This window comes from Hypanus sabinus, chromosome 6, assembly GCF_030144855.1.
Source record: "Hypanus sabinus isolate sHypSab1 chromosome 6, sHypSab1.hap1, whole genome shotgun sequence".
Classification (NCBI taxonomy): domain Eukaryota; kingdom Metazoa; phylum Chordata; class Chondrichthyes; order Myliobatiformes; family Dasyatidae; genus Hypanus; species Hypanus sabinus.
Window position 1 is genome coordinate 144,663,906 of NC_082711.1, and position 23,126 is coordinate 144,687,031.

At 39.7% G+C, this 23,126-nt stretch overlaps 1 protein-coding gene across 1 annotated transcript in view; it reads right to left on the reverse strand.

The window, feature by feature from the left end:
- elna (elastin a) overlaps positions 1-23,126 on the reverse strand; it is a 230,028-nt gene that overhangs the window by 113,806 nt on the left and 93,096 nt on the right. The window contains exons 13-17 of the mRNA XM_059973126.1: positions 6,447-6,482; positions 5,229-5,264; positions 3,732-3,767; positions 2,720-2,776; positions 388-423 (exon numbers count right to left, since the gene is read on the reverse strand). Of these exons, the coding sequence (XP_059829109.1) occupies positions 388-423; positions 2,720-2,776; positions 3,732-3,767; positions 5,229-5,264; positions 6,447-6,482 (201 nt within the window). The remainder of the gene's footprint in view (positions 1-387; positions 424-2,719; positions 2,777-3,731; positions 3,768-5,228; positions 5,265-6,446; positions 6,483-23,126) is intronic.

A 23,126-nucleotide genomic window follows, 5' to 3' on the forward strand; every position in this document is an offset into this window, starting at 1 on the left:
ATTAATGAGTATTTGAAAATTCTAAATGTATGAATGGCAGATCTGCACCTTGAATTTTCTGACATTTATTTTAATTATATATTTTTGAAAGGTTTGTTGTTTTCAATATGTTTCTACACAAAACAGTAATATTAATATAATTTTTAAATATTTAATAACACATTCCTTTACTAGGGAGATTACTAAGATGTCTTTGCAAACCAACTGTTTCTTTATCCACGTACAAGAGAAAATCTGCAGATGCCGGAAATCCGAGCAACACACACATTTGTGTGTGTTCCTCAGATTTCCACCATCTGCAGATTTTGTGAACATGAGAGTTTGTCCGTTAGTTTTCCCAAGATGCAATGGGACTATTGATCTAATTGCGAAAATAGGAAAGTTTACCTGCATATTTAGCTGCTTTGGCTGCTGCGTAACCATCTGCAGTGAGAGAGAATTAATGAGTTATGAGCCAAAAGAGTGAATAATATTATAGAGATCAACTGTAGGACAATCTAGAGAAATTAATTTCTGAAATATTCAATATTAATAACATTTGCTTCAATCCAACTCATAATGTGACATTTCAAGTGGAATAAAAAGCAATTCAGTCAGGAGTTCCATATTTCCACATTCACTTCATGGCCACGTTATTAGGTACCTCCTGTGCGTACATACTTCCTGTATCCAATAAAGTGGCCACTGAGTATATATCCATGGTCTGCTGTTGCCCATCCATTTCAACATCCATTTCTGACATGTTGTAAATTCAGTGATACTCTTCTGCACACCACTGTTGTAACACATTCTTATCCGAGTTCCTGTCACTTCCCTGTCAGCTCAAACCATTCTCCTCTAACATCTCCCTTTAACAAGGCATTTTTGCCCACAGAGCTGCCATTCATTGGTAACTCTAGAGACAGTTGTGCATAAAAATCATTGGAGATTAGCAGCTTGTGGTTTACTCAGACCTCCCCATCTGGCACCAACTAACATTTCATGGTCAAAGTCACTGTGGTCACATTTATTCCCTATTCTGATCTTTGGTCTGCACAACAATTGCACCTCTTGACCAAGTCTACATGCTTTTATGCATTGAGTTGCTGCCACATGATCGGCTAATTAGATATTTGCATTATCGAGCAAGTGTACCTAATAAAGTGGCTATTGAATGTAGATCATGCATAATTCCCCTTACTGAGGGCACTCTACACCTGAGCATTACCTATAGTAGTTGAAGGGTTAAGTTACTTGTAAGTAGTCAGTATCCAAGTGATTGATACGGAGCTTGTATCCTACCATGATACTGAAGGATTACATTTAACTAATTAAATAAGTTGGACACTGTAATGGTGACATGAAGTCACCAAACTGGCATAAAAACATAGCAGCTCTAATGATTTCCTTCAGGGAAGAAAAGCTGTCTTTATTATCTGATCTAACAGTATGTTACTTTCTACCCACCAATGAACTGACTCTACCTGCCTCTTCATCTCAGGGGTACAGGGGAAAATAAAAACTGTCAGAGCTAAGGATGCCCACAGCCACAGAGATCAGATAGCACCAGATTGTAAGGGCAAGGGTTCTCAGCTTTGTCACCAGTCACAAAGTTACCGAACAGAACATCCACTGAGCTGGGCCAACTCCTAGGCTCCATGGAGACCTGTGCAAACTTTATTCAGCAAACGCTAATCAATACTCTACTGAACGTTTGCTGTTATAAACCAAAGTTATGATAGAGGTGTTTGAATCTTCACCATTCAGACTTCTGTGGATATCGTTGAAAATGGTATAGGATTCTGATAGATGGTTGGTTGCACATGTCAAGAGCATCTTCCAACTCAAATTATTTTAATGAAATCATGAAAGTGATGTCAGAATTTCACATTTTTTGAGGAGATGATCAAAAAAAATTAGTGCTTCTAAGAAAACATTTTAAAATTCATCTTAGATATTAAGAGCACAACTAGAAATAGCAAACAGTCACTAGAATTTTTCAGAAGGATGTTCAAATACTTAAGGAGTGAAGTTACGACATGAAGGTCACTAATTGGAATTTCACTTTTGGCAGCATAAATTACACGGCAAATTAATGAATTTCTTTTCTATAGTGGTGTTTCTAGTGAGAAGAAAAATTCCTGTTGCTTGTGGATAATGTTCTAGGAATCTGAAGCAACACACTCAAAATGCCAGAGGAACTCAGCAGGTCAGGCATGTATGTAAACGTGCATGGAAATGTCGACATTTTGGGCAGCCAACCTTCTTCAGGACTAAAAAGGGGGAAGACACCAGAGTAAACAGGTTGGGGGAGAGGAAGGAGGCTAGCTGGAAGGTGATAGGTGAAGCCAAGAGAGTGGGAAAGGTAAAGGGCTGGGGAAGAGTCTGATAGGAGAGGAGAGTGGACCATAGAAGAAAGAGGAGGAGTAGGACACCCAGGGAGAAGTGATAGGCAGGTGAGAAGAGGTCAAAGGCCAGAGTAAGGAAGAGGGGAGGGGAAGGGATTCTTTTTAAACCAGAAGGAGAAACTCCAAACTGAGTGTGGTCTCATCTAGCCACAAGGGGCGGCCATGGACTGACATGTCGGGATGTGAATAGGAATCGGAATTTAAATATCTGGCCACTGGGAAGTGTTCTGGGGATGTTTTTTTCATTTTCAATAAAAGTTGAAACCAATAAAACATACTCATTTCAACCAAGCTTAAAAATATATTGAATAAGTTATTAAAAGCTGAATTACCAGGAGCAGCTCCGGCTATACCCCTTGGAACACCAGCTGAAACCCCAGGAATCCCTCCTGCAATATCACCACATGGAGATACAAATTAATATATATTTTATGCAAAACTCACTGAATTCCATAATTGTAATGCTGAGAGCACCTTATTATACTAAGTGCCAATTACAAAGATAAAATGCTGCTTTAATTTGTTGTTACAACAGATCCATAACATGTTGAATGAAATTATTGAAATCAAAGAGCAGTTTACCCTATTGCTTATATTCTGGAGTTGACAATCATATGACCCATGTCAACACATGCAGTATGATGAAAGATTTCTGAATGCTCCTATTTTCCATCCTATAAAAATTTTGGAAACATGTCTGATACAATCAATGAGTAGCAATAACAGTTGTGCAAATATTGGAGCATGCTCAGGAATATTTCCTCACACCTAATAGGACTGTAGCATCCTGGTTAGCATAACAAGTTATAGTACCAGCGACCCAGGTTCAATTCCTGCTGCTGCCTGTACGGAATTTGTACGTTCTCCCCATGACTGTGTGGGTTTCCTCCGGGTGCTCTAGGTTCCTCTCACAGCCCAAAAATGCACTAGTTGGCAGGTTAAGTGGTTTTTGTAAAGTTGTCCTGTGATTAGGCTAGGGTTAAATCAGGGGGTTGTTGGGTGGTGCGTCCCAAAGGACAGAAAGGGTCTATTCCATGCTGTATCTCAATAAGTATAACATGGAGTGAATTGCAATGACAAAAGACACAGTGAGATACAGTAGCAGGTAGTTCTACCTCCTTCTGTTTACTTCACCGTTCACTTTCATCTCATATTTGTCTTGTAGATCATTCTCATTTATATGCATTGATCACAGGTACAACAAATAGAGACATAGCATTATTCACTTGAGTTAATAATAATAATAATAATAAGAAGAAGAAGACTGGCTTAATAATAGCAAGAACTTGCAAATGAGGATTGGCATGAATTAGTTTCCCTAAGCTTCAGATGGTTTGGACTAACCTCCATATTTAGCTGCTTTGGCTGCTGCGTATCCATCTGCAACGGCAGAAGATTGACAACTTATGATAATGAATAGTACAGACAGACAGACAGACATACTTTATTGATCCTGAGGGAAATTGGGTTACAATGAGTTATGCTGAGATGATCAAGCGCTCACCCTCCTTCCAGAGGAAAAAAACCTATTTCTGACATATTTAGTATTATGGCAGATTATTCAAATCCATCCATCAAAATAACAGTGTTGAGATTACAAGTAAAATAAGAAAAAGCTATTTGTCTGTTAATTCCTTATACTGTAGTTTCATAGGTCTTGTTTGAATTATCTTAGTCTGGCCACATGGAGTTTGGTCAATGAAACTACAGTAGCCTTGTGGTTAATTTGCAAGAATGATAGCCAGATGCCTAAAGTTTGATTCATGGATATAAATTCGAATTTGACAAGTGAATGGAAAATATGAATTCAAGAAATAAATCTGGAATTGAAGTGAAATGGCTAGTCTCTCTGTGATCATGAAACCGCAGAACTGTAGTAAAAACCTCATCTGGTCCACTAATATCCTTAAGGGAAGAAAATCTGCATTCATGGAATATTCACCACATGTGTGCCGGACTGAAGCAAAACCGAACTGTTCTTAGCTTCAAAGGTGTAGGTTTTTTTTAAGAAACGTGTTCAATGGAACAGATCAGTTTAAAATGGTGAAAACATTCTTACCACTTGAAAATTAATATGCTTCCAATCAAGTGGCTGTAAATGGCATTGTTGGATTAGACTATAAAATTGTTATTTTTCTTGTTTAACTTTGTTATATTTGTTTGTATTTTTATATAAGCACCTAAATACATGTTCAGCATGGTTTTCAGTGGCTTTGGTTGCCTCTGTATTTTTCTGGAAACTTCTTGGTTTCAGTGGCAGGTGTCACGTGACTTGAAACTAGCTACTTAATTGGTTAACTAATATCTGTTGTGATTTCAATGGGATTTACTTTTATCAGCGGTCTGGTATGAGGGGACTGGACCTCCTTTGTTCTCTCTCCTTCTTCTCTTTCGCTCTTCATGCTGCTTCTTCCCTTCTGTTCTTTGTTCTTGTAGCACTTAATAAAACAATTGCAAGCAACAAATTTCTTGCCTCCTTAACTTCTGAAGAACCTTTGGATCACAAAAGAATCAGGATCCAACAGCATGTAAAACAAAAGTGTGTTATTTTCTTGCCTAATCAGAGCTTCTCAAACTAAAGGCTCATATTTACAAGAGGTTCTCAGGCCAATATTGATAGGTGGAGAATCCTGAGTCTACTGTGGGGAATTTCAATTCACTTTTTTTGTGCCAGTTAGGATAATACATTATAGCAGATTTGTGCCATTTTTCTAATCTAAAAGTAGCAAATGATTAGAAAAAATCAGAGACTAGTTTTGTGGGACAAAGCACACATAGCTGTATTTATAAAAGTTAGAACCATTTTCATAAACATCAAAAATATGAATAAATGAAATTTACCCGGAACAACTCCTGTAACACCCCTTTGGACGGCACCTGGAATATCAGCACAAGAGACATACAATCACTGTGTGCAATTCTCTTCACCACACTGCAGGAAGGATGTGGGGCTTCGGGAAGGATGCAGAAGAGGTTTAGTAGGATACAGCCTGGGTTAGCATGAATGAGTTCCAAGGAGAAGCTGGACAAACTTGTGTATTATTTCTGGAATACTGGGGGCTGAGAGGAGACCTGGCAGAAGTTTATAAAGTTATGAGAGGTATCGATAGAGTAAGCAGTCAGAATTTTTTTCACAGGGTAGAAATGTCAACTTTGAGAGGACATGCATTGAGGGAGAAAGGATGAAAATTTAGCTATGCAGGCAAGTTATTTTGACTGAAGATCGATAGGTGGCTGGAACAATCTTTCAGGAGTCATCATGGACTCAGATATCATAGTCGAGTTTAAGAGGCCATCATATAGACACGTCAAGATACAGGGATTAGGAGGGAATTGGATCATGTACAGGCAGAAGAGGTTTAGTTTGATTTAGCACAGAAATCATGGGCCGAAGTGCTATATTGTTCTATGTTTCATGTTAATTATCAATACACTCTACATAAGTAACGGACAATGTTAATATTACTGCTGAATACATTTTGTTATATTTAACACTATCCATCTAAAATGTGAATCATGGTTTTTATTCCCTATAGAAACAGGTTCTGGATTGTGACCAAAAGTTCAAAAATACTTTGATGCATCTTTGATGATAAAATAAAAGGAAGTTGATTCAATTATTTTGATAATGGATGTGAAAATCCTGGAGGTATGGAAATAAATTTCAAATGGTGTTCTATTGAATCATTAAATGGCACATAGACTACTTCAAGTATTGCAAATGCACATTGTATTCTCACACTGCTTATATACAAGGACTGTGACATTGTAGTAACAAATTCTGCTCCTGAGTAACAGAAGAATGCAGGTCTGTGCCGATGTGCCTATTCCCCCATTCAATTTAGTTTTGTACTTGTGGATTAATTCCATATTTATGCCGTGTGTACTAACAATGCTTAAATACAATACATTCCTGCATAAGAGATTATTACCATTCTCTTCAAACTGAGGCAGCTTTATCCATTTCACTTCAGCAGATGCAAGCAAAGAAAATGAGTATGAGAACTTGGATGAATTAATTCCATTAACATGCAGGGGCACCAAAGATAAAAGATTTACCTGCAAGTTTAGCTGCTTTGGCTGCTGCATATCCACCTGTAGTTATAATGGATAAACAAATTATGACAGAGTTGATTACGAGTAATGCCAAACATGACACGTTACATGACAAATCCCTTTTCTCTGAAATACATAGAACATTGAACAGTACAGTAAAGGAGCCTACAACGTCATGCCAAACCAGCTAAAAAGTAAATCAAAACCCTCCAAAAACTAATCCCTCCTACCTACACAGAATCTGTATCCTTCCACCATCCTCGCATTCATGTGCCTATTGAAACACATCGTAAAAGCCTCTACACCACCATACCAGGCAGCGCATTCACTACTCTCAGAATAAAAAACTTACCCCTCACATTCCTTTTGAACCTACCCCATCTCACCTTCAATGCATGCCCTCTAGTATTAGACATATCAACCCTGGGAAAACGATATTCCCCATCTATGCCCCACGTAATCTTATAAAGCTCTATCAGATCTCCCCTCAGCTTTTGCCATTCCAAAGAAAACAACTCAAGTTTGTCCAACCTTGCATGATAGCACACACCCTCTAAACCAGGCAGCATCCTGGTGAACCTCTTTTGCACCCTCTCCAAAGCCTCAGAGTCCTTCCTGAAGTGAGGTGACCAGAACTGGCTGTAATACTCCAGATGTGGCCTAACCAGAGTCTTATAAAGTTGCAACATAACCTCCTGACTTTTGAACTCAAAGCCTTGACTAATAAAAGCAAACATTCCATCAGCCTTCTTAACCATCTCATTGACTAGCCACTTTCAAAGAGTTATGAACTTGGACCCCAAGAACTCTCTGCTCAACAACACTGTTAAAGGTCTTGCACTTAAAAATATACTGTCTCCTTGCATTTGCCCTAATTTCAATATTAATAAATCTTATTCAAATCTAACATCCAAAGTACCTTAATTGCACTAAATGTGGAATTAAGGGCATTTTAACATTAATTCCATTCTCTTGCAAAGACGATGTGCAAATGATTTATGATATCTTAAATAGCCTTGCAACAGATTGGATCAAAAAAACATAAGCTAGAAGAAATGGTGACAAGATGACTGGATAAAAACTAATTGACCAACAACAGATACACGAGAGATTCTGCAGATGCTGGAAATGTTGGGTGAACTCAGTAAATCAGGCAGCATTAAAGAAGGGAAAAAACAGTCAACATTTCAGGCTGAGACCAACAATACTGTGTGGCAAATAAAATTCTCCAGCTCGTGGATCCTTTATAAATTTTCTTCAGTAAATGATGAAGATATTCTGCATCTGAAGATCTGCATATATGGGCTGGTTCGCTGGGACTAATCTTGAAGCTTTGTCACTCACTTTTCATTAAAAAAGTCAAGTTAATATAGAATGTTGACAGGGAACTTGAATTGTTTGTGTACATCTTGCAGCTCCAGTGTTAGGCTATTAGACCACTGAGTCTGCTTCACCATTTGATCAGAGCTGATTTATTTTCTCTCTCATTCTCCTGCCTTCTCCTCATAACTTTTCATGCCCTTACTAGTCAAAAACCTATCGACAAAGATGAAAATGTCTGCAGATGCTGAAAATCCAAGCAACACACACAAAACTCTGGAGGAACTCAGCGGGCCAGGCAGCATCTATGGAAAAGAGTTTTGGGCTGAGACCCTTTATCAGGTCTCAAACTCCTAGAACCTATCAACCTCCCCTTTAAATACCAATGAAACGTGAGACTCAGTCACAGGAAAGCGGCATCAATCATCAGGAACTCCCACCACCAAGGGCATTCTCTCTTCTTTCTGCTGCCATCAGGAAGAAGGTTCAGGAGCTTTAGGACTTACACCACCAGGTTCCAGAACAGTTAATACCCCTCAACCATCAGGCTCTTGAACCAAAGGGGACAACTTCACTCAGTTTCACTTGTCCCATCACTGAAATGTTCCTACGACCAATGGACTCGATATCAAGGACTCGATATTTATTGTTTATTTATGTATTATAATTATGTCTTTCTTTTTGTATTTCCACAGCTTGTTTCCTGTACTCTGGTTGAACACCCAAGTTGGACGGTCTTTCATTGAATCAGTTATGATTAGTGGTCAATAGGTTCATTGAGTGTGTCCACAGTAAATAAATCTCAGGGTTGTATATGATGACATATATGTACTTTCATAATAAATTTACTTTGAAATTTGAATTAGCCCCCACAGCCATCTGTGGCAATGAATAATACAGATTAATTCCCTCTGGCTAAAGAAATTTCTCCCCCTGTCTTCACTAAAGATATTCTGAGGGTATGTCCAATGTTCCAAGGCTCTCCCAGTTCTGGATCCAGTCTCTCCATGTCCATTCTAGGTTTTTCCAATATTTGCTGGGTTTCAATAAGGTGTTCCACTAGTCTTCTAAATTCGAGTGAGTACAGACCCATAGCCATCAAACACTCCTCATACGTTAACCCTTTCATTTCTAGGATAATTCTTGTAAACCTCTTCTGGATCCTCTCCGATGCCAGCACGTTCTTTATTAAATATGGAACACAAAACTGGTCACAATTTTCTAAATGTGGTCTGCATTACCTCCATGCTGTTTGGTCTCTGAAGAATATGACGTTTAGGAGAATTTTCTAAGCTCAAAAACTTTGACAAAAGCCATATCTGCAGCTGTTTGTTAAAAGTTTCTGTGACAGGAACCTTACTGCCTTGTCTATGTTAACCAAATGGGATACATGAAAGCCTAAACCCCAGCTGAACCTTGCTAATGAGGCTCAGGAAATTTTTGGTTTTGAATCTGAACTAGATAAACACATTACAATTTATTATTCAGAGATGGCAAATCCCAGCGGAGATTACCTGGAACACCTCCTGGAATGGCTCCCGGTACACCTCCAGGTACAGCACCTGAAATGGCATAAAGGAGAGTGTTAAGTAAACCCAACTGAAGCTCCATCTTTATAGCAAACACAGTATCAGTACAATTCCAATCACAGGGATGGATTGCTATTTTCATTTATTTACTGAGAACAAAATAAACAGCATAATGATGAATCATTTATTCTGAAGCGTGACTTAACTATTACTAAAGGTGCCTGAAAATTAATGCAATTTAATGAATTAAAGTGCATATTAACAGCAAATAAATTGCATAAGTTTTAAAAATACAGTGTTTATTTTGCTTTACTCAGATCATATACAGTTCACTGTCTGGGAGGCTGGATATTCACATACAGTGAAATGCACTCCCTCTCTTTCCGTAGTTGCTATCTGACCTGCTGAGTGTTCCTGACATTCTATGTATTTTTCCTCAGATTTCCAGTATCTTCTGATTTTTTTTCAAAAAAATTCTCTTTTAGTCATTGGCTCTTGCAGCTGTTCAATCTCCCCATCTCACATTTCCATCTCCTGCTCCACACAAGCCCTGGTTCCCATTCTTCTGTCTGCTATTTGATATTACCTCTTTCTTACATCCCCATTCTTGCTCTCGAGTCTCCTGGTCTCAGTCTACCTCTAGCAGGATGACATGGTAGTGAAGTGGCTGGTGCAACTGCCTTCCAGCAAGAACAGTCACCGATCTGGGTTCGATTCCTGCCATTGTCTGTAAGGAGTTTGCACCTTCACCCAGTGACCACGTGGGTTTCCACCAGGTGCTCCTACAAACCAAAGTCCTATGATACGTTACCGGGCTGGCAACTGCAGATCTGGGTTCAAATCTTACCTGTGTATCTGAGGATCTTAAACGGTTAATGACCTGGATTCTGATTTTTCTCCAGAGGAACTTTAGCACATTGGCCTCAGTAAATCAAAGTAATGAGTATGGAAGTTGGGAAGTTATGTTGAAGTTGTACAAGTGTAACTAGGTGACCATAGAATCTTATTCAGTATTGTAAAAGGTGTACTCAGGCATTCATCCGGGCAATGTGAGAATGGTTGTCTGTGCCGTTAAGTGGAGATGGTGATGTCATTATGCACCCACGGGATAGCGGGGAGACCATTTTGCTTTCGGCTGCCGAAGCTGGTAGGGCGTTGGGATCAAGTTCCCTCCGAGGTGCTAGGCATGGTAAGGAAAGGTGAGCATAAATTTACAATATCCATGTGAATTTGTTTATGCTTGTTGGCGAATCGAGAATATTGGTAATTTGACATGTTTTACATGTGGACGCTTTAGATTTTCACAAGTAAAGAACTTGACGCTGGGTAGCATGGCTTGCAAAGTTCCTCACCAGCCAAGTAGGTCAGTCTTCCTGCTCTCCCTTTCCCCTCCTCTTTGTTCTCTCCCTTCCTCCTCACACTCCCACTCTCCCATTTTCACTTTTGCCCTCAAACCCTCTCAGCTGTTTGCTTGCATCAGAAATACTCCTCTCCATTTTCCTCCTTTCTTTCTACTCTGCTGATTAGTACAGAAATATTTTCATTTTAAACACCTTTAACAGATTTACCTGCATATTTAGCAGCTTTGGCAGCTGCATATCCTCCTGAAATGACAGAGATTGACAATTTACGACAGGGATCACCAGCATTTTGATTTTGTCATCAACAGGTACCTCAGCATTTCCTTCTTGCTTTTACATTCCAGTCCTCTTGAAATTAATGTCAACATTGCATTTCCCTTCCTTACTACCAACTCAACCTGCAGTTTGACCTTTTGGGAATCTTCCACAAGGACAGTCAAGTTCATTTGCTCGTCCAGTTTCTGCATTCACTCCCCATTTCGAAATTAGTCCATGCATCATAACATGATGACATTTCTGTGGTGAGCTGCCATCAATTATTTTGTATATTCCTACAATTTAAGTACTTTATGTATCTATACCTGAGCAAAGAATTCCTGAAGTTTCTGTGAGATTGCAGCCAATAAATCTGTTAGGTCACTTTGCAGTTGGTCAGAGCTTGAAATCTATGAATTTAGTAACTATTTCCTGAGCTCGACAATGTTAAAAGGCATATCTGGAGATGGCTTGCTTCTGTTAAAAGTTAATGTGACAGATCTCTTACTGTCTTATGTATATTATCCATCTGGGACACACAAGAGATCTGATCCAGGCAGAGCCTTGTTAACGAGGTTCAGGAGATTTTTGGTTATCTGTGAATCTGAACCAAATAAACATATTACAATTTATTATGTAGAGATGGCAAATTCCAGCGGAGATTACCTGGAACACCTCCTGGAATGGCTCCTGGTACACCTCCAGGTACAGCACCTGAAATGGCGTAAAGGAGAGTTACACTCATTAAAATATTACATTAAACCAAGCGAAGTTCTAGCTTATTGATGTAAACACAGTAAGTATCACTAGAACTCTAATCACGGGGATGATTTGCTGTTTCCATTTCTATCAATAGCAGAATAAAGAGTATAACGAGGAATCATTTATTCTGGTTTTGTCAATTAATCAGTGTTAAATATGGCTGAAAATCAATACATACTTAATTAAATAATTGTGCATGTTAACAGCAAGTAAATTGCAGAAGTTTTAAAAAATACAGTATTTATTTTGCTATATACAGTTCATTGTCTGGGAGGCTGGATATTCACACATCACCTGCCAAAGGACATTGAAATGCACTCCCTCCCTTTCCATAGATTCTGTCTGACCTGCTGAGTGCTTCTGAGATTTTATGTTTCTCTACCTCAAATTTCCAATAACTCCAGGCTTTCTTTTTAATTTTCCCTTTTAGTCATTGACTCCTGCTGATGGTCTTTTTGGCCGTGTCGTGTTTCTATCTTCTCCTCACTCCTTACCTATTCCTTAAGTCCCCAATTCCCTCTCTCCTGTCCACCATTTCATATCTCCCCTTTCTCACATCCCAATCTCCTTGCTCCCATTCTTGCTCCTGAAACTCCTGATCTCAGTCCCTCTCTTGTAGGATGACATGATAGTGAAGTGGCTACTGCAATTGCTTTACTGCAAGAATGGACACCGATTGGGGTTCGATTCCTGCCATTGTCTGTAAGGAGTTTGCACCTTCACACAGTGACCACGTGGGTTTCTACCAGGTGCCCCCACAAACCAAAGTCTGATGGTTAAGTTTGGGCTCATATGCTGGTTGGGCACCAGTGATAGTGCAATTGATACGTTACTGGGCTGGCACCTGTAGATCTGGGTTCAAATCTTACCTGTGCAACTGAGCAACTTAAACCACTAATAATCTGGATTCCGATTTTCTTCGATAGAAATTTGATCGCATTGGCCTTCATGAATCAAAGTAATGAGTACAGATGTTGGGAAGTTATGTTGAAATTGTATGAGACATTAGTGGGGAGCAATTTGGAGAATTATATCCAGTTCTGGTCACCTACATACGGGTAAGATTTACAATGCAGTTGCTAAAACTTGAGGATCTGAGTAATAGAACTTTGAATACATTAGGAATTCATTCCCTAGACTTTAGGAGAATGAGGGGAGATTTGATAGAGGTATAAAATATTGTGAAGGTTATAGATAGGGTAACTTCAAGTAGGCTTTTTCCAGTGAGGTTGGGTGAGACTAAACTAGAGGTCATGTGTTAAGGATATAAGGTGAAATGTTAAAGGAGAACATGAGCTGAAACTTCTTCACTCAGAGGGTGGTGAAAGTGTGGATTCACCTGCCAGCTGAAATATTAGATGTGGGTTTGAATAGGTGAATTAATATTCTGTGGGTGGGGGGTTATGGAGGGCTATGGCACTGGTGCAGATTGATGGGACTTGGCAGATAAACAGTTCAGCATGGACTAGATGTGCCGTAGTCCGTGTGTCTGTGTTGTTGTGTTGTTGTGTTTAATAACTCGATGTCTCTTGTCTTCCCACACTGCCTCTGCTTAGTGCACATCAATCAATGTATTCTCACTTATGCAGGACCTCATTTGTGCTATCCCTCTCCTTTCCTGTGCACAATATCTCCTCTCAGGCTCTTCCACACCTCTCCTGCTCTCCTCCCCTTTGTCTGCTCTCTTCCTCCTTGCAATCCCTGCTCCCTCTCTCCCTTTTTCACTTTTGCCCTCAAACCCTCTCAGCTGTTTGCTTGCACCAAAAATACTACACTCTTTTTTCCATTCTACTCTGCTTATTAGTACAGAAATATTTTCATGTTAAACACCTTTAACAGATTTACCTGATTATTTAGCAGCTTTGGCAGCTGCATATCCTCCTGAAATGATAGAGTTTGACAATTTATGGCAGGGATCACCAGTATTTTGACTTTAACATCAACAGGTACCTCAGCATTTCCTTCTTGCTTTTACATTCCAGTCCTCTTGAAATTAACGTTAACATTGCATTTCCCTTCCTTACTACCAACTCAACCTGCAATTTGACCTTTAGGGTATCTTCCACAAGGACACACTGGTCCCTTTGCTTGTCCAGTTCCTGCATTCACTCCCTTTCTAGAAAATAGTCCATGCACCATAAAATGATGACATTTCTGTGGTGAGCTGCCATCAATTATATTTGCATATTCCTGCAATTTAAGGACTTTATGTATCTATACCTGAGCAAAGAATTCCTGAAGTTTCTGTGAGATTGTAGTCAATAAATCTGTTGGGGCATTCTGCTCTTGGTCTGCACTTAATGTCTACGAAATTCATCAACATTTCCCAAGCCAAACAACTTTGTCAAAAGGCATATTTGGAAGTAAGTTGCTGTTTGGTAAAAGTTAACGTGATAGTGCTCTTACTGACTTGTGTAAATTATCCAACTGGGACACAAAAGGGGTTGCTAATGAGGTTCAGGAGATCTTTGGTTATCTGTGAATTTGAAACAGATAATGCATTGCAATTTATTATGTAGAGATGGCAAATTCCAGCGGAGATTACCTGGAACACCTCCTGGAATGGCTCCCGCTACACCTCCAGGTACAGCACCTGAAATGGTGTAAAGGAGAGTTATACTCATTGAAATATTAAATAAACCCAAGTTAAGTTCAAGCTTATTGATGGAAACACAGCAAGTATCACTACAATTCTAATCACAGGGGTGATTTGCTCTTCCCATTTTGATCAAGAACAGAATAAAGAGTATAATGAGGAATTGTTGACTCTGGAGTTCTCAGTTCAACAGTATTAAATGTGACTGAAAATCAATGCATATTTAATGACTTCATTGTGCATGTTAAATTGCAGAGGTTTTGAAATATAATGTTTATTTTGCCTTATGCATATCATATACAGTTGATTATCTGGGAGGCTGGATATTCACACATCACCTGCCAATGGGCATTGAAATGCGCTCCCTCTCTTTCCATAGATGCTATCTGACCTGCTGAATGCTCCTGGTTTTATGTTTATTAATCTCAGATTTCCAATCACTTCAGGTTTCTTTTTAATTTTCCCTTTTAGTCATTGACTCCTGCAGATGCTCAATTTGGCCGTGTCGTGTTTCTATCCTCTCCTCACTCCTTACCTATTTCTTCAGTCCCCAATTCCCTTTCTCCTGTCCACCATTTCATATTTCCCCTTTCTTACATCCCAATCCCCTTGCTCCCATTCTTCCTCCCGAGTCTCCTGATCTCAGTCTCTCTCTTTTAGGATGACATGGTAGTGAAGTGGCTAGTGCAATCGCTTTACAGCATGAACAGACACCGATCGGGGTTCGATTCCTTACGTTGTCTGTAAGGAGTCTGCACCTTCACCCAGTGACCACATGGGATACCACCAGGTGACCCCACATGTCAAAGTCCGATGGTTAGGGTTAGGGTTAGTAAGCTGTGGGCATGCTGGTTGGGCCCCAGTGATACTGTAATTGATACGTTACCGGGCTGGCAACTGTAGATCTGGGTTCAAATCTTATCTGTGCATCTGAGGATCTTAAACTGTTAATGATCTAGATTCCAGAGAACTTTTTTTATGCCTTGGCCTTCATCAGTCAAAGTAATGAGTACAGAAGTTGGGAAGTTATCTTGGTGTTATAACGAGACATTAGTTGGGCGTAATTTGGAGAATTTTATCCAGTTCTGGTCACCTACCTACAGGTGAGATTTACAAGGATGTTGCTAAAACTTGAGGATCTGAGTTATAGAGAAAGGTTGAATAGGTTAGGAATTTATTCCCTAGAGTGTAAAGAATGAGGGGAGAGTTGGTAGAGGTATAAAAATTTATGAAGGGTATAGGTAGGTTAAATTCAAGTAGGCTTTTTCCAGTGAGGTTGGGTGAGACTAAACTAGAGGTCATGTGTTAAGGGTATAAGGTAAAATTATTAAGGGGAACATGAGGTGGAACCTCTTCACTCAGAGGGTGGTGAGAGTGTGGAATCAGCTGCCAGCAGAAATAGTGGGTGCAGGTTTGATTTTATCATTAAGGAGTAATTTGAAAAGCTGCATTGATATTCTGAGGGTGGGGGGTTATGGAGGGCTATGGCACTGGTGCAGATTGATGGGACTTGGCAGATAAATAGATCAGCATGGACTAGATGTGCCGTAGTCCGTGTACTTGTGTTGTTGTATTCTATAACTCCATGTCTCATCTTCTCACACTTCTTCTAGTTAGTCCACATCCATCCACGTATTCTCACATATTCAGTACCTCCTTTTGTGTTATCCCTCTCCTCTCCTGTGCACAATATGTCCTCTCAGACTCTTCCACATCTCTCCTGCTCTCCCTTTCTCCTCCTCTTTGTTTGCTCCCTTCCTCCTCACATTCCTGCTCCCCTCTCCCTTTTTCACTTTTGCCCTCAAACCCTCTCAGCTATTTGCTTGCATCAATAATATTCCTTTCCATTTTCCTCTCTCTCGCTTTCCACTCTGCTTATTAGTACAGAAATATTTTCATGTTAAACACCTTTTAACAGATTTACCTGCATATTTAGCAGCCTTGGCAGCTGCATATCCACCTGAAATGACAGAAATTGACAATTTATGATAGAAATCACCAGCATTTTGACTTTAACATCAAAATATACCTCAGCATTTCCACCTTGCTTTTACATTCCAGTCTTCTTGAAATTAACATCAACATTGCATTTCCCTTGACCTTTAGGGAATCTTCCACGAGGACACCCAAGTCCCTTTGCACATCCGATTTCCCCTTTTACTCCCCATTTAGAAAATAGTCCATGCAGGGTAATATGATGACATATCTGTGGTGAGCTGCCATCAATTATTTTGTATATTTCTGCAATTTAAGGACTTTATGTATCTATACCTGAGGAAAGAATTCCTGAAGTTACTGTGAGCTTGCAGCCAATAAATCTGTTAGGCCCTCTGCTCTCAGACACTGCTTGATGTCTACAACAGTCATAGGCATTTCCTAAGCCCAACAACTTTGTCAAAAGGCAGAACTGGAGATGGCTTGCTTCTGTTAAAAGCTAATGTCACAGAACTCTTACTGGCGTGTGTATATTATCCAACTGGGACTCACAAGGGCCCCGATCCAGGCAGGGCCTTGCTAACAAGGTTCAGCAGGGTTTTGGTTATCTGTGAATCTGAACCAAATAAATACATTACAATTTATTATGTAGAGATGGCAAATTCCAGCACAGATTACCTGGAACACCTCCTGGAATGGCTCCCGGTACACCTCCAGGTACAGCACCTGAAATGGTATAGAGGACAGTTATAGTCATTGAAATATTACATTAACCCAAGCGAAGTTCTAGCTACTGATGTAAACACAGTAAGTATTATTACAATTCCAGGCATGGGGATGATTTAGTGTTTCCATTTCTATTAAGAACTGAATAAAGAGCATAACAAGAACACAATAGGGTCTTTTAAGAGACCCCACGACAGGTACATGGAGCTCAGAAAAATGGAGGGCTATGGGTAAATCCAGGTAATTTCTAAGGTTGGGCCAGCTTTGTGGGCCTGTAATGTGCTGTAGGTTTTCTTTGTTTCTATGAATCGTTTATTCCAGTTTTGTCCATTAATCATTATTAAATGTGTCTGAAAATCAATGCATATTTAATGAATTAATTGTGCATGTTAAGAGCAAATAAATTGCAGAAGTCTTGAAAAAGACAGTATAGTGTTTATTTTTCTTTATGCAGATGATATACAGTTCATTGTCTGGGAGGCTGGATTTTCTTAAATATGCAGTACCTCCTTTTGTGCTATCCCTCTCCTCTCCTGGGCACAATATCTCCTGTCGGGCTCTTCCACACCTCTGCAGATCTCCCTTTCCCCTACTTTTTGTTCTCTCCCTTCCTCCTCACACTCCCTGCTCCACCTCTCCCTTTTTCACTTTTGCCCTCACACCCATTTGCTTGCATCAAAAATACTCCTCTCCATTTTCCTCCTTCTTCCTTTCTACTCTGCTTATTAGTACAGAAATATTTTCATGTTAAACACCTTTAGCAGATTTACCTGCATATTTAGCAGCTTTGGCAGCTGCATATCCTCCTGAAATGACAGAGGTTGACAATTTATGGCAGGGATCACCAGCATTTTGACTTTAACATCAACAGGTACCTCAGCATTTCCTTCTTGCTTTTACATTCCAGTCCTCTTGAAATTAATGTCAACATTGCATTTCCCTTCCTTACTACCAACTCAACCTGCAATTTGACCTTAAGCGAATCTTCCACCAGGACAGTCAAGTTCTTTTGCTTGTCCAGTTTCTGCATTCAATCTCCATTTAGAAATAAGTCCATGCACCAACATGATGACATTCCTGAGGTGAGCTGCCATCAATTATACTTGCATATTCCTGCAATTTAAGGAATTTACGTATCTATACCTGAGCAAAGAATTCCTGAAGTTTCTGTGAGATTGCAGCCAATAAATCTGTTTGGGCATTTTGCTCCTGGTCTGCACTTGACGTCTGCGATATTCATCAGCCTTTCCCAAGCTCAACAACTTTGTGAAAAGGCATATCTTGAGGTGACTTACTGTCTGGTAAAAGTTACTGTGACAGAGTTCTTACTGATTTGTGTAAATTATCCATTTGGGACACACAAGGGATTGCAAATGAGGATCAGGAAATTTTTGGTTATCTGTGAATCTGAAACAGATAATGCATTGCAATTTATTGTTCAGAGATGGCAAATTCCAGCGCAGATTACCTGGAACACCTCCTGGAATGGCTCCCGGTACACCTCCAGGTACAGCACCTGAAATGGCGTAAAGGAGAATTATACTCATTAAAATATTAAATAAACCCAAGTGAAGTTGTATTTTGTTGATGTAAATACAGAAAGTATCACTACAATTCCAATCACAAGGATAATTTGCTGTTGCCATTTCGATTAAGAACAGAATAAAGAGTGTAACGAGGAATTGTTTGTTCTGAAGTTGTTGATTCAACAGTATTAAATGTGACTGAAAATCAATGCATATTTAATGACTTCATTGTGCATGTTAAATTGCAGAGGTTTTGAAATATAATGTGTTTATTTTGTCTTATGCATATCATATACAGTTGATTATCTGGGAGGCTGGATATTCACACATCACCTGCCAAAGGACATTGAAATGCAATCCCTCTCTTTCCATAGATGCTGTCTGACCTGCTGAATTCTCCTGGTTTTATGTTTATTAATCTCAGATTTCCAATCACTTCAGGTTTCTTTTTAATTTTCCCTTTTAGTCATCGACTCCTGCAGATGCTCAATTTGGCCATGTCATGTTTCTATCCTCTCCTCACTCCTTACCTATTTCTTCAGTCCCCAATTCCCTTTCTCCTGTCCACCATTTCATATTTCCCCTTTCTTACATCCCAATCCCCTTGCTCCCATTCTTCCTCCCGAGTCTCCTGATCTCAGTCTCTCTCTTGTAGGATGACATGGTAGTGAAGTGGCTAGTGCAATCGCTTTACAGCATGAACAGACACCGATCGGGGTTCGATTCCTTACGTTGTCTGTAAGGAGTCTGCACCTTCACCCAGTGACCACATAGGATACCACCAGGTGACCCCACATGTCAAAGTCCGATGGTTAGGGTTAGGGTTAGTAAGCTGTGGGCATGCTGGTTGGGCCCCAGTGATACTGTAATTGATACGTTACCGGGCTGGCAACTGTAGATCTGGGTCCAAATCTTACCTGTGCATCTGAGGATCTTAAACTGTTAATGATCTAGATTCTGATTTTTCTCCAGAGAATTTTTCACGCCTTGGCCTTCATAAATAAAAGTAATGAGTACAGAAGTTGGGAAGTTATATGGGACAACAGTGGGGCGTAATTTGGAGAATTTTATCCAGTTCTGGTCACCTACCTACAGGTAAGATTTACAAGGAAGTTGCTAAAACTTGAGGATCTGAGTTATAGAGAAAGGTTGAATAGGTTAGGAGTTTATTCCCTAGAGTGTAAAGAATGAGGGGAGAGTTGGTAGAGGTATAAAGATTTATGAAGGGTATAGGTAGGTTAAATTCAAGTAGGCTTTTTCCAGTGAGGTTGGGTGAGACTAAACTAGAGGTCATGTGTTAAGGGTATAAGGTAACATTATTAAGGGGAACATGAGGTGGAACTTCTTCACTCAGAGGGTGGTGAGAGTGTGGAATCAGCTGCCAGCAGAAATAGTGGGTGCAGGTTTGATTTTATCATTAAGGAGTAATTTGAATAGCTGCATTGATATTCTGAGGGTGGGGGGTTATAGAGGGCTATGGCACTGGTGCAGATTGATGGGACTTGGCAGATAAATAGATCAGCATGGACTAGTTGTGCCGTAGTCCGTGTTCTTGTGTTGTTGTATTCTATAACTCCATGTCTCATCTTCTCACACTTCTTCTAGTTAGTCCACATCCATCCACGTATTCTCACATATTCAGTACCTCCTTTTGTGTTATCCCTCTCCTCTCCTGTGCACAATATGTCCTCTCAGACTCTTCCACATCTCTCCTGCTCTCCCTTTCTCCTCCTCTTTGTTTGCTCCCTTCCTCCTCACATTCCTGCTCCCCTCTCCCTTTTTCACTTTTGCCCTCAAACCCTCTCAGCTATTTGCTTGCATCAATAATATTCCTTTCCATTTTCCTCTCTCTCGCTTTCCACTCTGCTTATTAGTACAGAAATATTTTCATGTTAAACACCTTTTAACAGATTTACCTGCATATTTAGCAGCCTTGGCAGCTGCATATCCACCTGAAATGACAGAAATTGACAATTTATGATAGAAATCACCAGCATTTTGACTTTAACATCAAAATATACCTCAGCATTTCCACCTTGCTTTTACATTCCAGTCTTCTTGAAATTAACATCAACATTGCATTTCCCTTGACCTTTAGGGAATCTTCCACGAGGACACCCAAGTCCCTTTGCACATCCGATTTCCCCTTTTACTCCCCATTTAGAAAATAGTCCATGCAGGGTAATATGATGACATATCTGTGGTGAGCTGCCATCAATTATTTTGTATATTTCTGCAATTTAAGGACTTTATGTATCTATACCTGAGGAAAGAATTCCTGAAGTTACTGTGAGCTTGCAGCCAATAAATCTGTTAGGCCCTCTGCTCTCAGACGCTGCTTGACGTCTACAACAGTCATAGGCATTTCCTAAGCCCAACAACTTTGTCAAAAGGCAGAACTGGAGATGGCTTGCTTCCGTTAAAAGCTAATGTCACAGAACTCTTACTGGCGTGTGTATATTATCCAACTGGGACTCACAAGGGCCCCGATCCAGGCAGGACCTTGCTAACAAGGTTCAGCAGGGTTTTGGTTATTTATTTGGTTGAACCAAATAAATGCATTACAATTTATTATATAGAGATGGCGAATTCCAGCACAGATTACCTGGAACACCTCCTGGAATGGCTCCCGGTACACCTCCAGGTACAGCACCTGAAATGGTATAGAGGACAGTTATAGTCATTGAAATATTACATTAACCCAAGCGAAGTTCTAGCTATTGATGTAAACACAGTAAGTATTATTACAATTCCACGCATGGGGATGATTTGCTGTTTCCATTTCTATTAAGAACTGAATAAAGAGCATAACAAGGACACAATAGGGTCTTTTAAGATACCCCTCGACAGGTACATGGAGCTCAGAAAAATAGAGGGCTATGGGTAAATCCAAGTAATTTCTAAGGTTGGGCCAGCTTTGTGGGCCTGTAATGTGGTATAGGTTTTCTATGTATCTATGAATCGTTTATTCCAGTTTTGTCCATTAATCATTATTAAATGTGACTGAAAATCAATGCATATTTAATGAATTAATCGTGCATGTTAAGAGCAAATAAATTGCAGAAGTCTTGAAAAAGACAGTATAGTGTTTATTTTTCTTTATGCAGATCATATACAGTTCATTGTCTGGGAGGCTGGATTTTCTTAAATATGCAGTACCTCCTTTTGTGCTATCCCTCTCCTCTCCTGGGCACAATATCTCCTCTCAGGTTCTTCCACACCTCTGCTGCTCTCCCTTTCCTCTCCTTTTTGTTCTCTCCCTTCCTCCTCACACTCCCTGCTCCCCCTCTCCCTTTTTCACTTTTGCCCTCACACCCATTTGCTTGCATCAAAAATACTCCTCTCCATTTTCCTCCTTCTTCCTTTCTACTCTGCTTATTAGTACAGAAATGTTTTCATGTTAAACACCTTTAGCAGATTTACCTGCATATTTAGCAGCTTTGGCAGCTGCATATCCTCCTGAAATGACAGAGGTTGACAATTTATGGCAGGGATCACCAGCATTTTGACTTTAACATCAACAGGTACCTCAGCATTTCCTTCTTGCTTTTACATTCCAGTCCTCTTGAAATTAATGTCAACATTGCATTTCCCTTCCTTACTACCAACTCAACCTGCAAGTTGACCTTAAGCGAATCTTCCACAAGGACAGTCAAGTTCTTTTGCTTGTCCAGTTTCTGCATTCAATCTCCATTTAGAAATTAGTCTATGCACCAACATGATGACATTCCTGAGGTGAGCTGCCATCAATTATATTTGCATATTCCTGCAATTTAAGGAATTTACGTATCTATACCTGAGCAAAGAATTCCTGAAGTTTCTGTGAGATTGCAGCCAATAAATCTGTTTGGGCATTTTGCTCCTGGTCTGCACTTGACGTCTGCGATATTCATCAGCCTTTCCCAAGCTCAACAACTTTGTGAAAAGGCATATCTTGAGGTGACTTACTGTCTGGTAAAAGTTACTGTGACAGAGTTCTTACTGATTTGTGTAAATTATCCATTTGGGACACACAAGGGATTGCAAATGAGGATCAGGAAATTTTTGGTTATCTGTGAATCTGAAACAGATAATGCATTGCAATTTATTGTTCAGAGATGGCAAATTCCAGCGCAGATTACCTGGAACACCTCCTGGAATGGCTCCCGGTACACCTCCAGGTACAGCACCTGAAATGGCGTAAAGGAGAATTATACTCATTAAAATATTAAATAAACCCAAGTGAAGTTGTATTTTGTTGATGTAAATACAGAAAGTATCACTACAATTCCAATCACAAGGATAATTTGCTGTTGCCATTTCGATTAAGAACAGAATAAAGAGTGTAACGAGGAATTGTTTGTTCTGAAGTTGTTGATTCAACAGTATTAAATGTGACTGAAAATCAATGCATATTTAATGACTTCATTGTGCATGTTAAATTGCAGAGGTTTTGAAATATAATGTGTTTATTTTGTCTTATGCATATCATATACAGTTGATTATCTGGGAGGCTGGATATTCACACATCACCTGCCAAAGGACATTGAAATGCAATCCCTCTCTTTCCATAGATGCTGTCTGACCTGCTGAATTCTCCTGGTTTTATGTTTATTAATCTCAGATTTCCAATCACTTCAGGTTTCTTTTTAATTTTCCCTTTTAGTCATTGACTCCTGCAGATGCTCAATTTG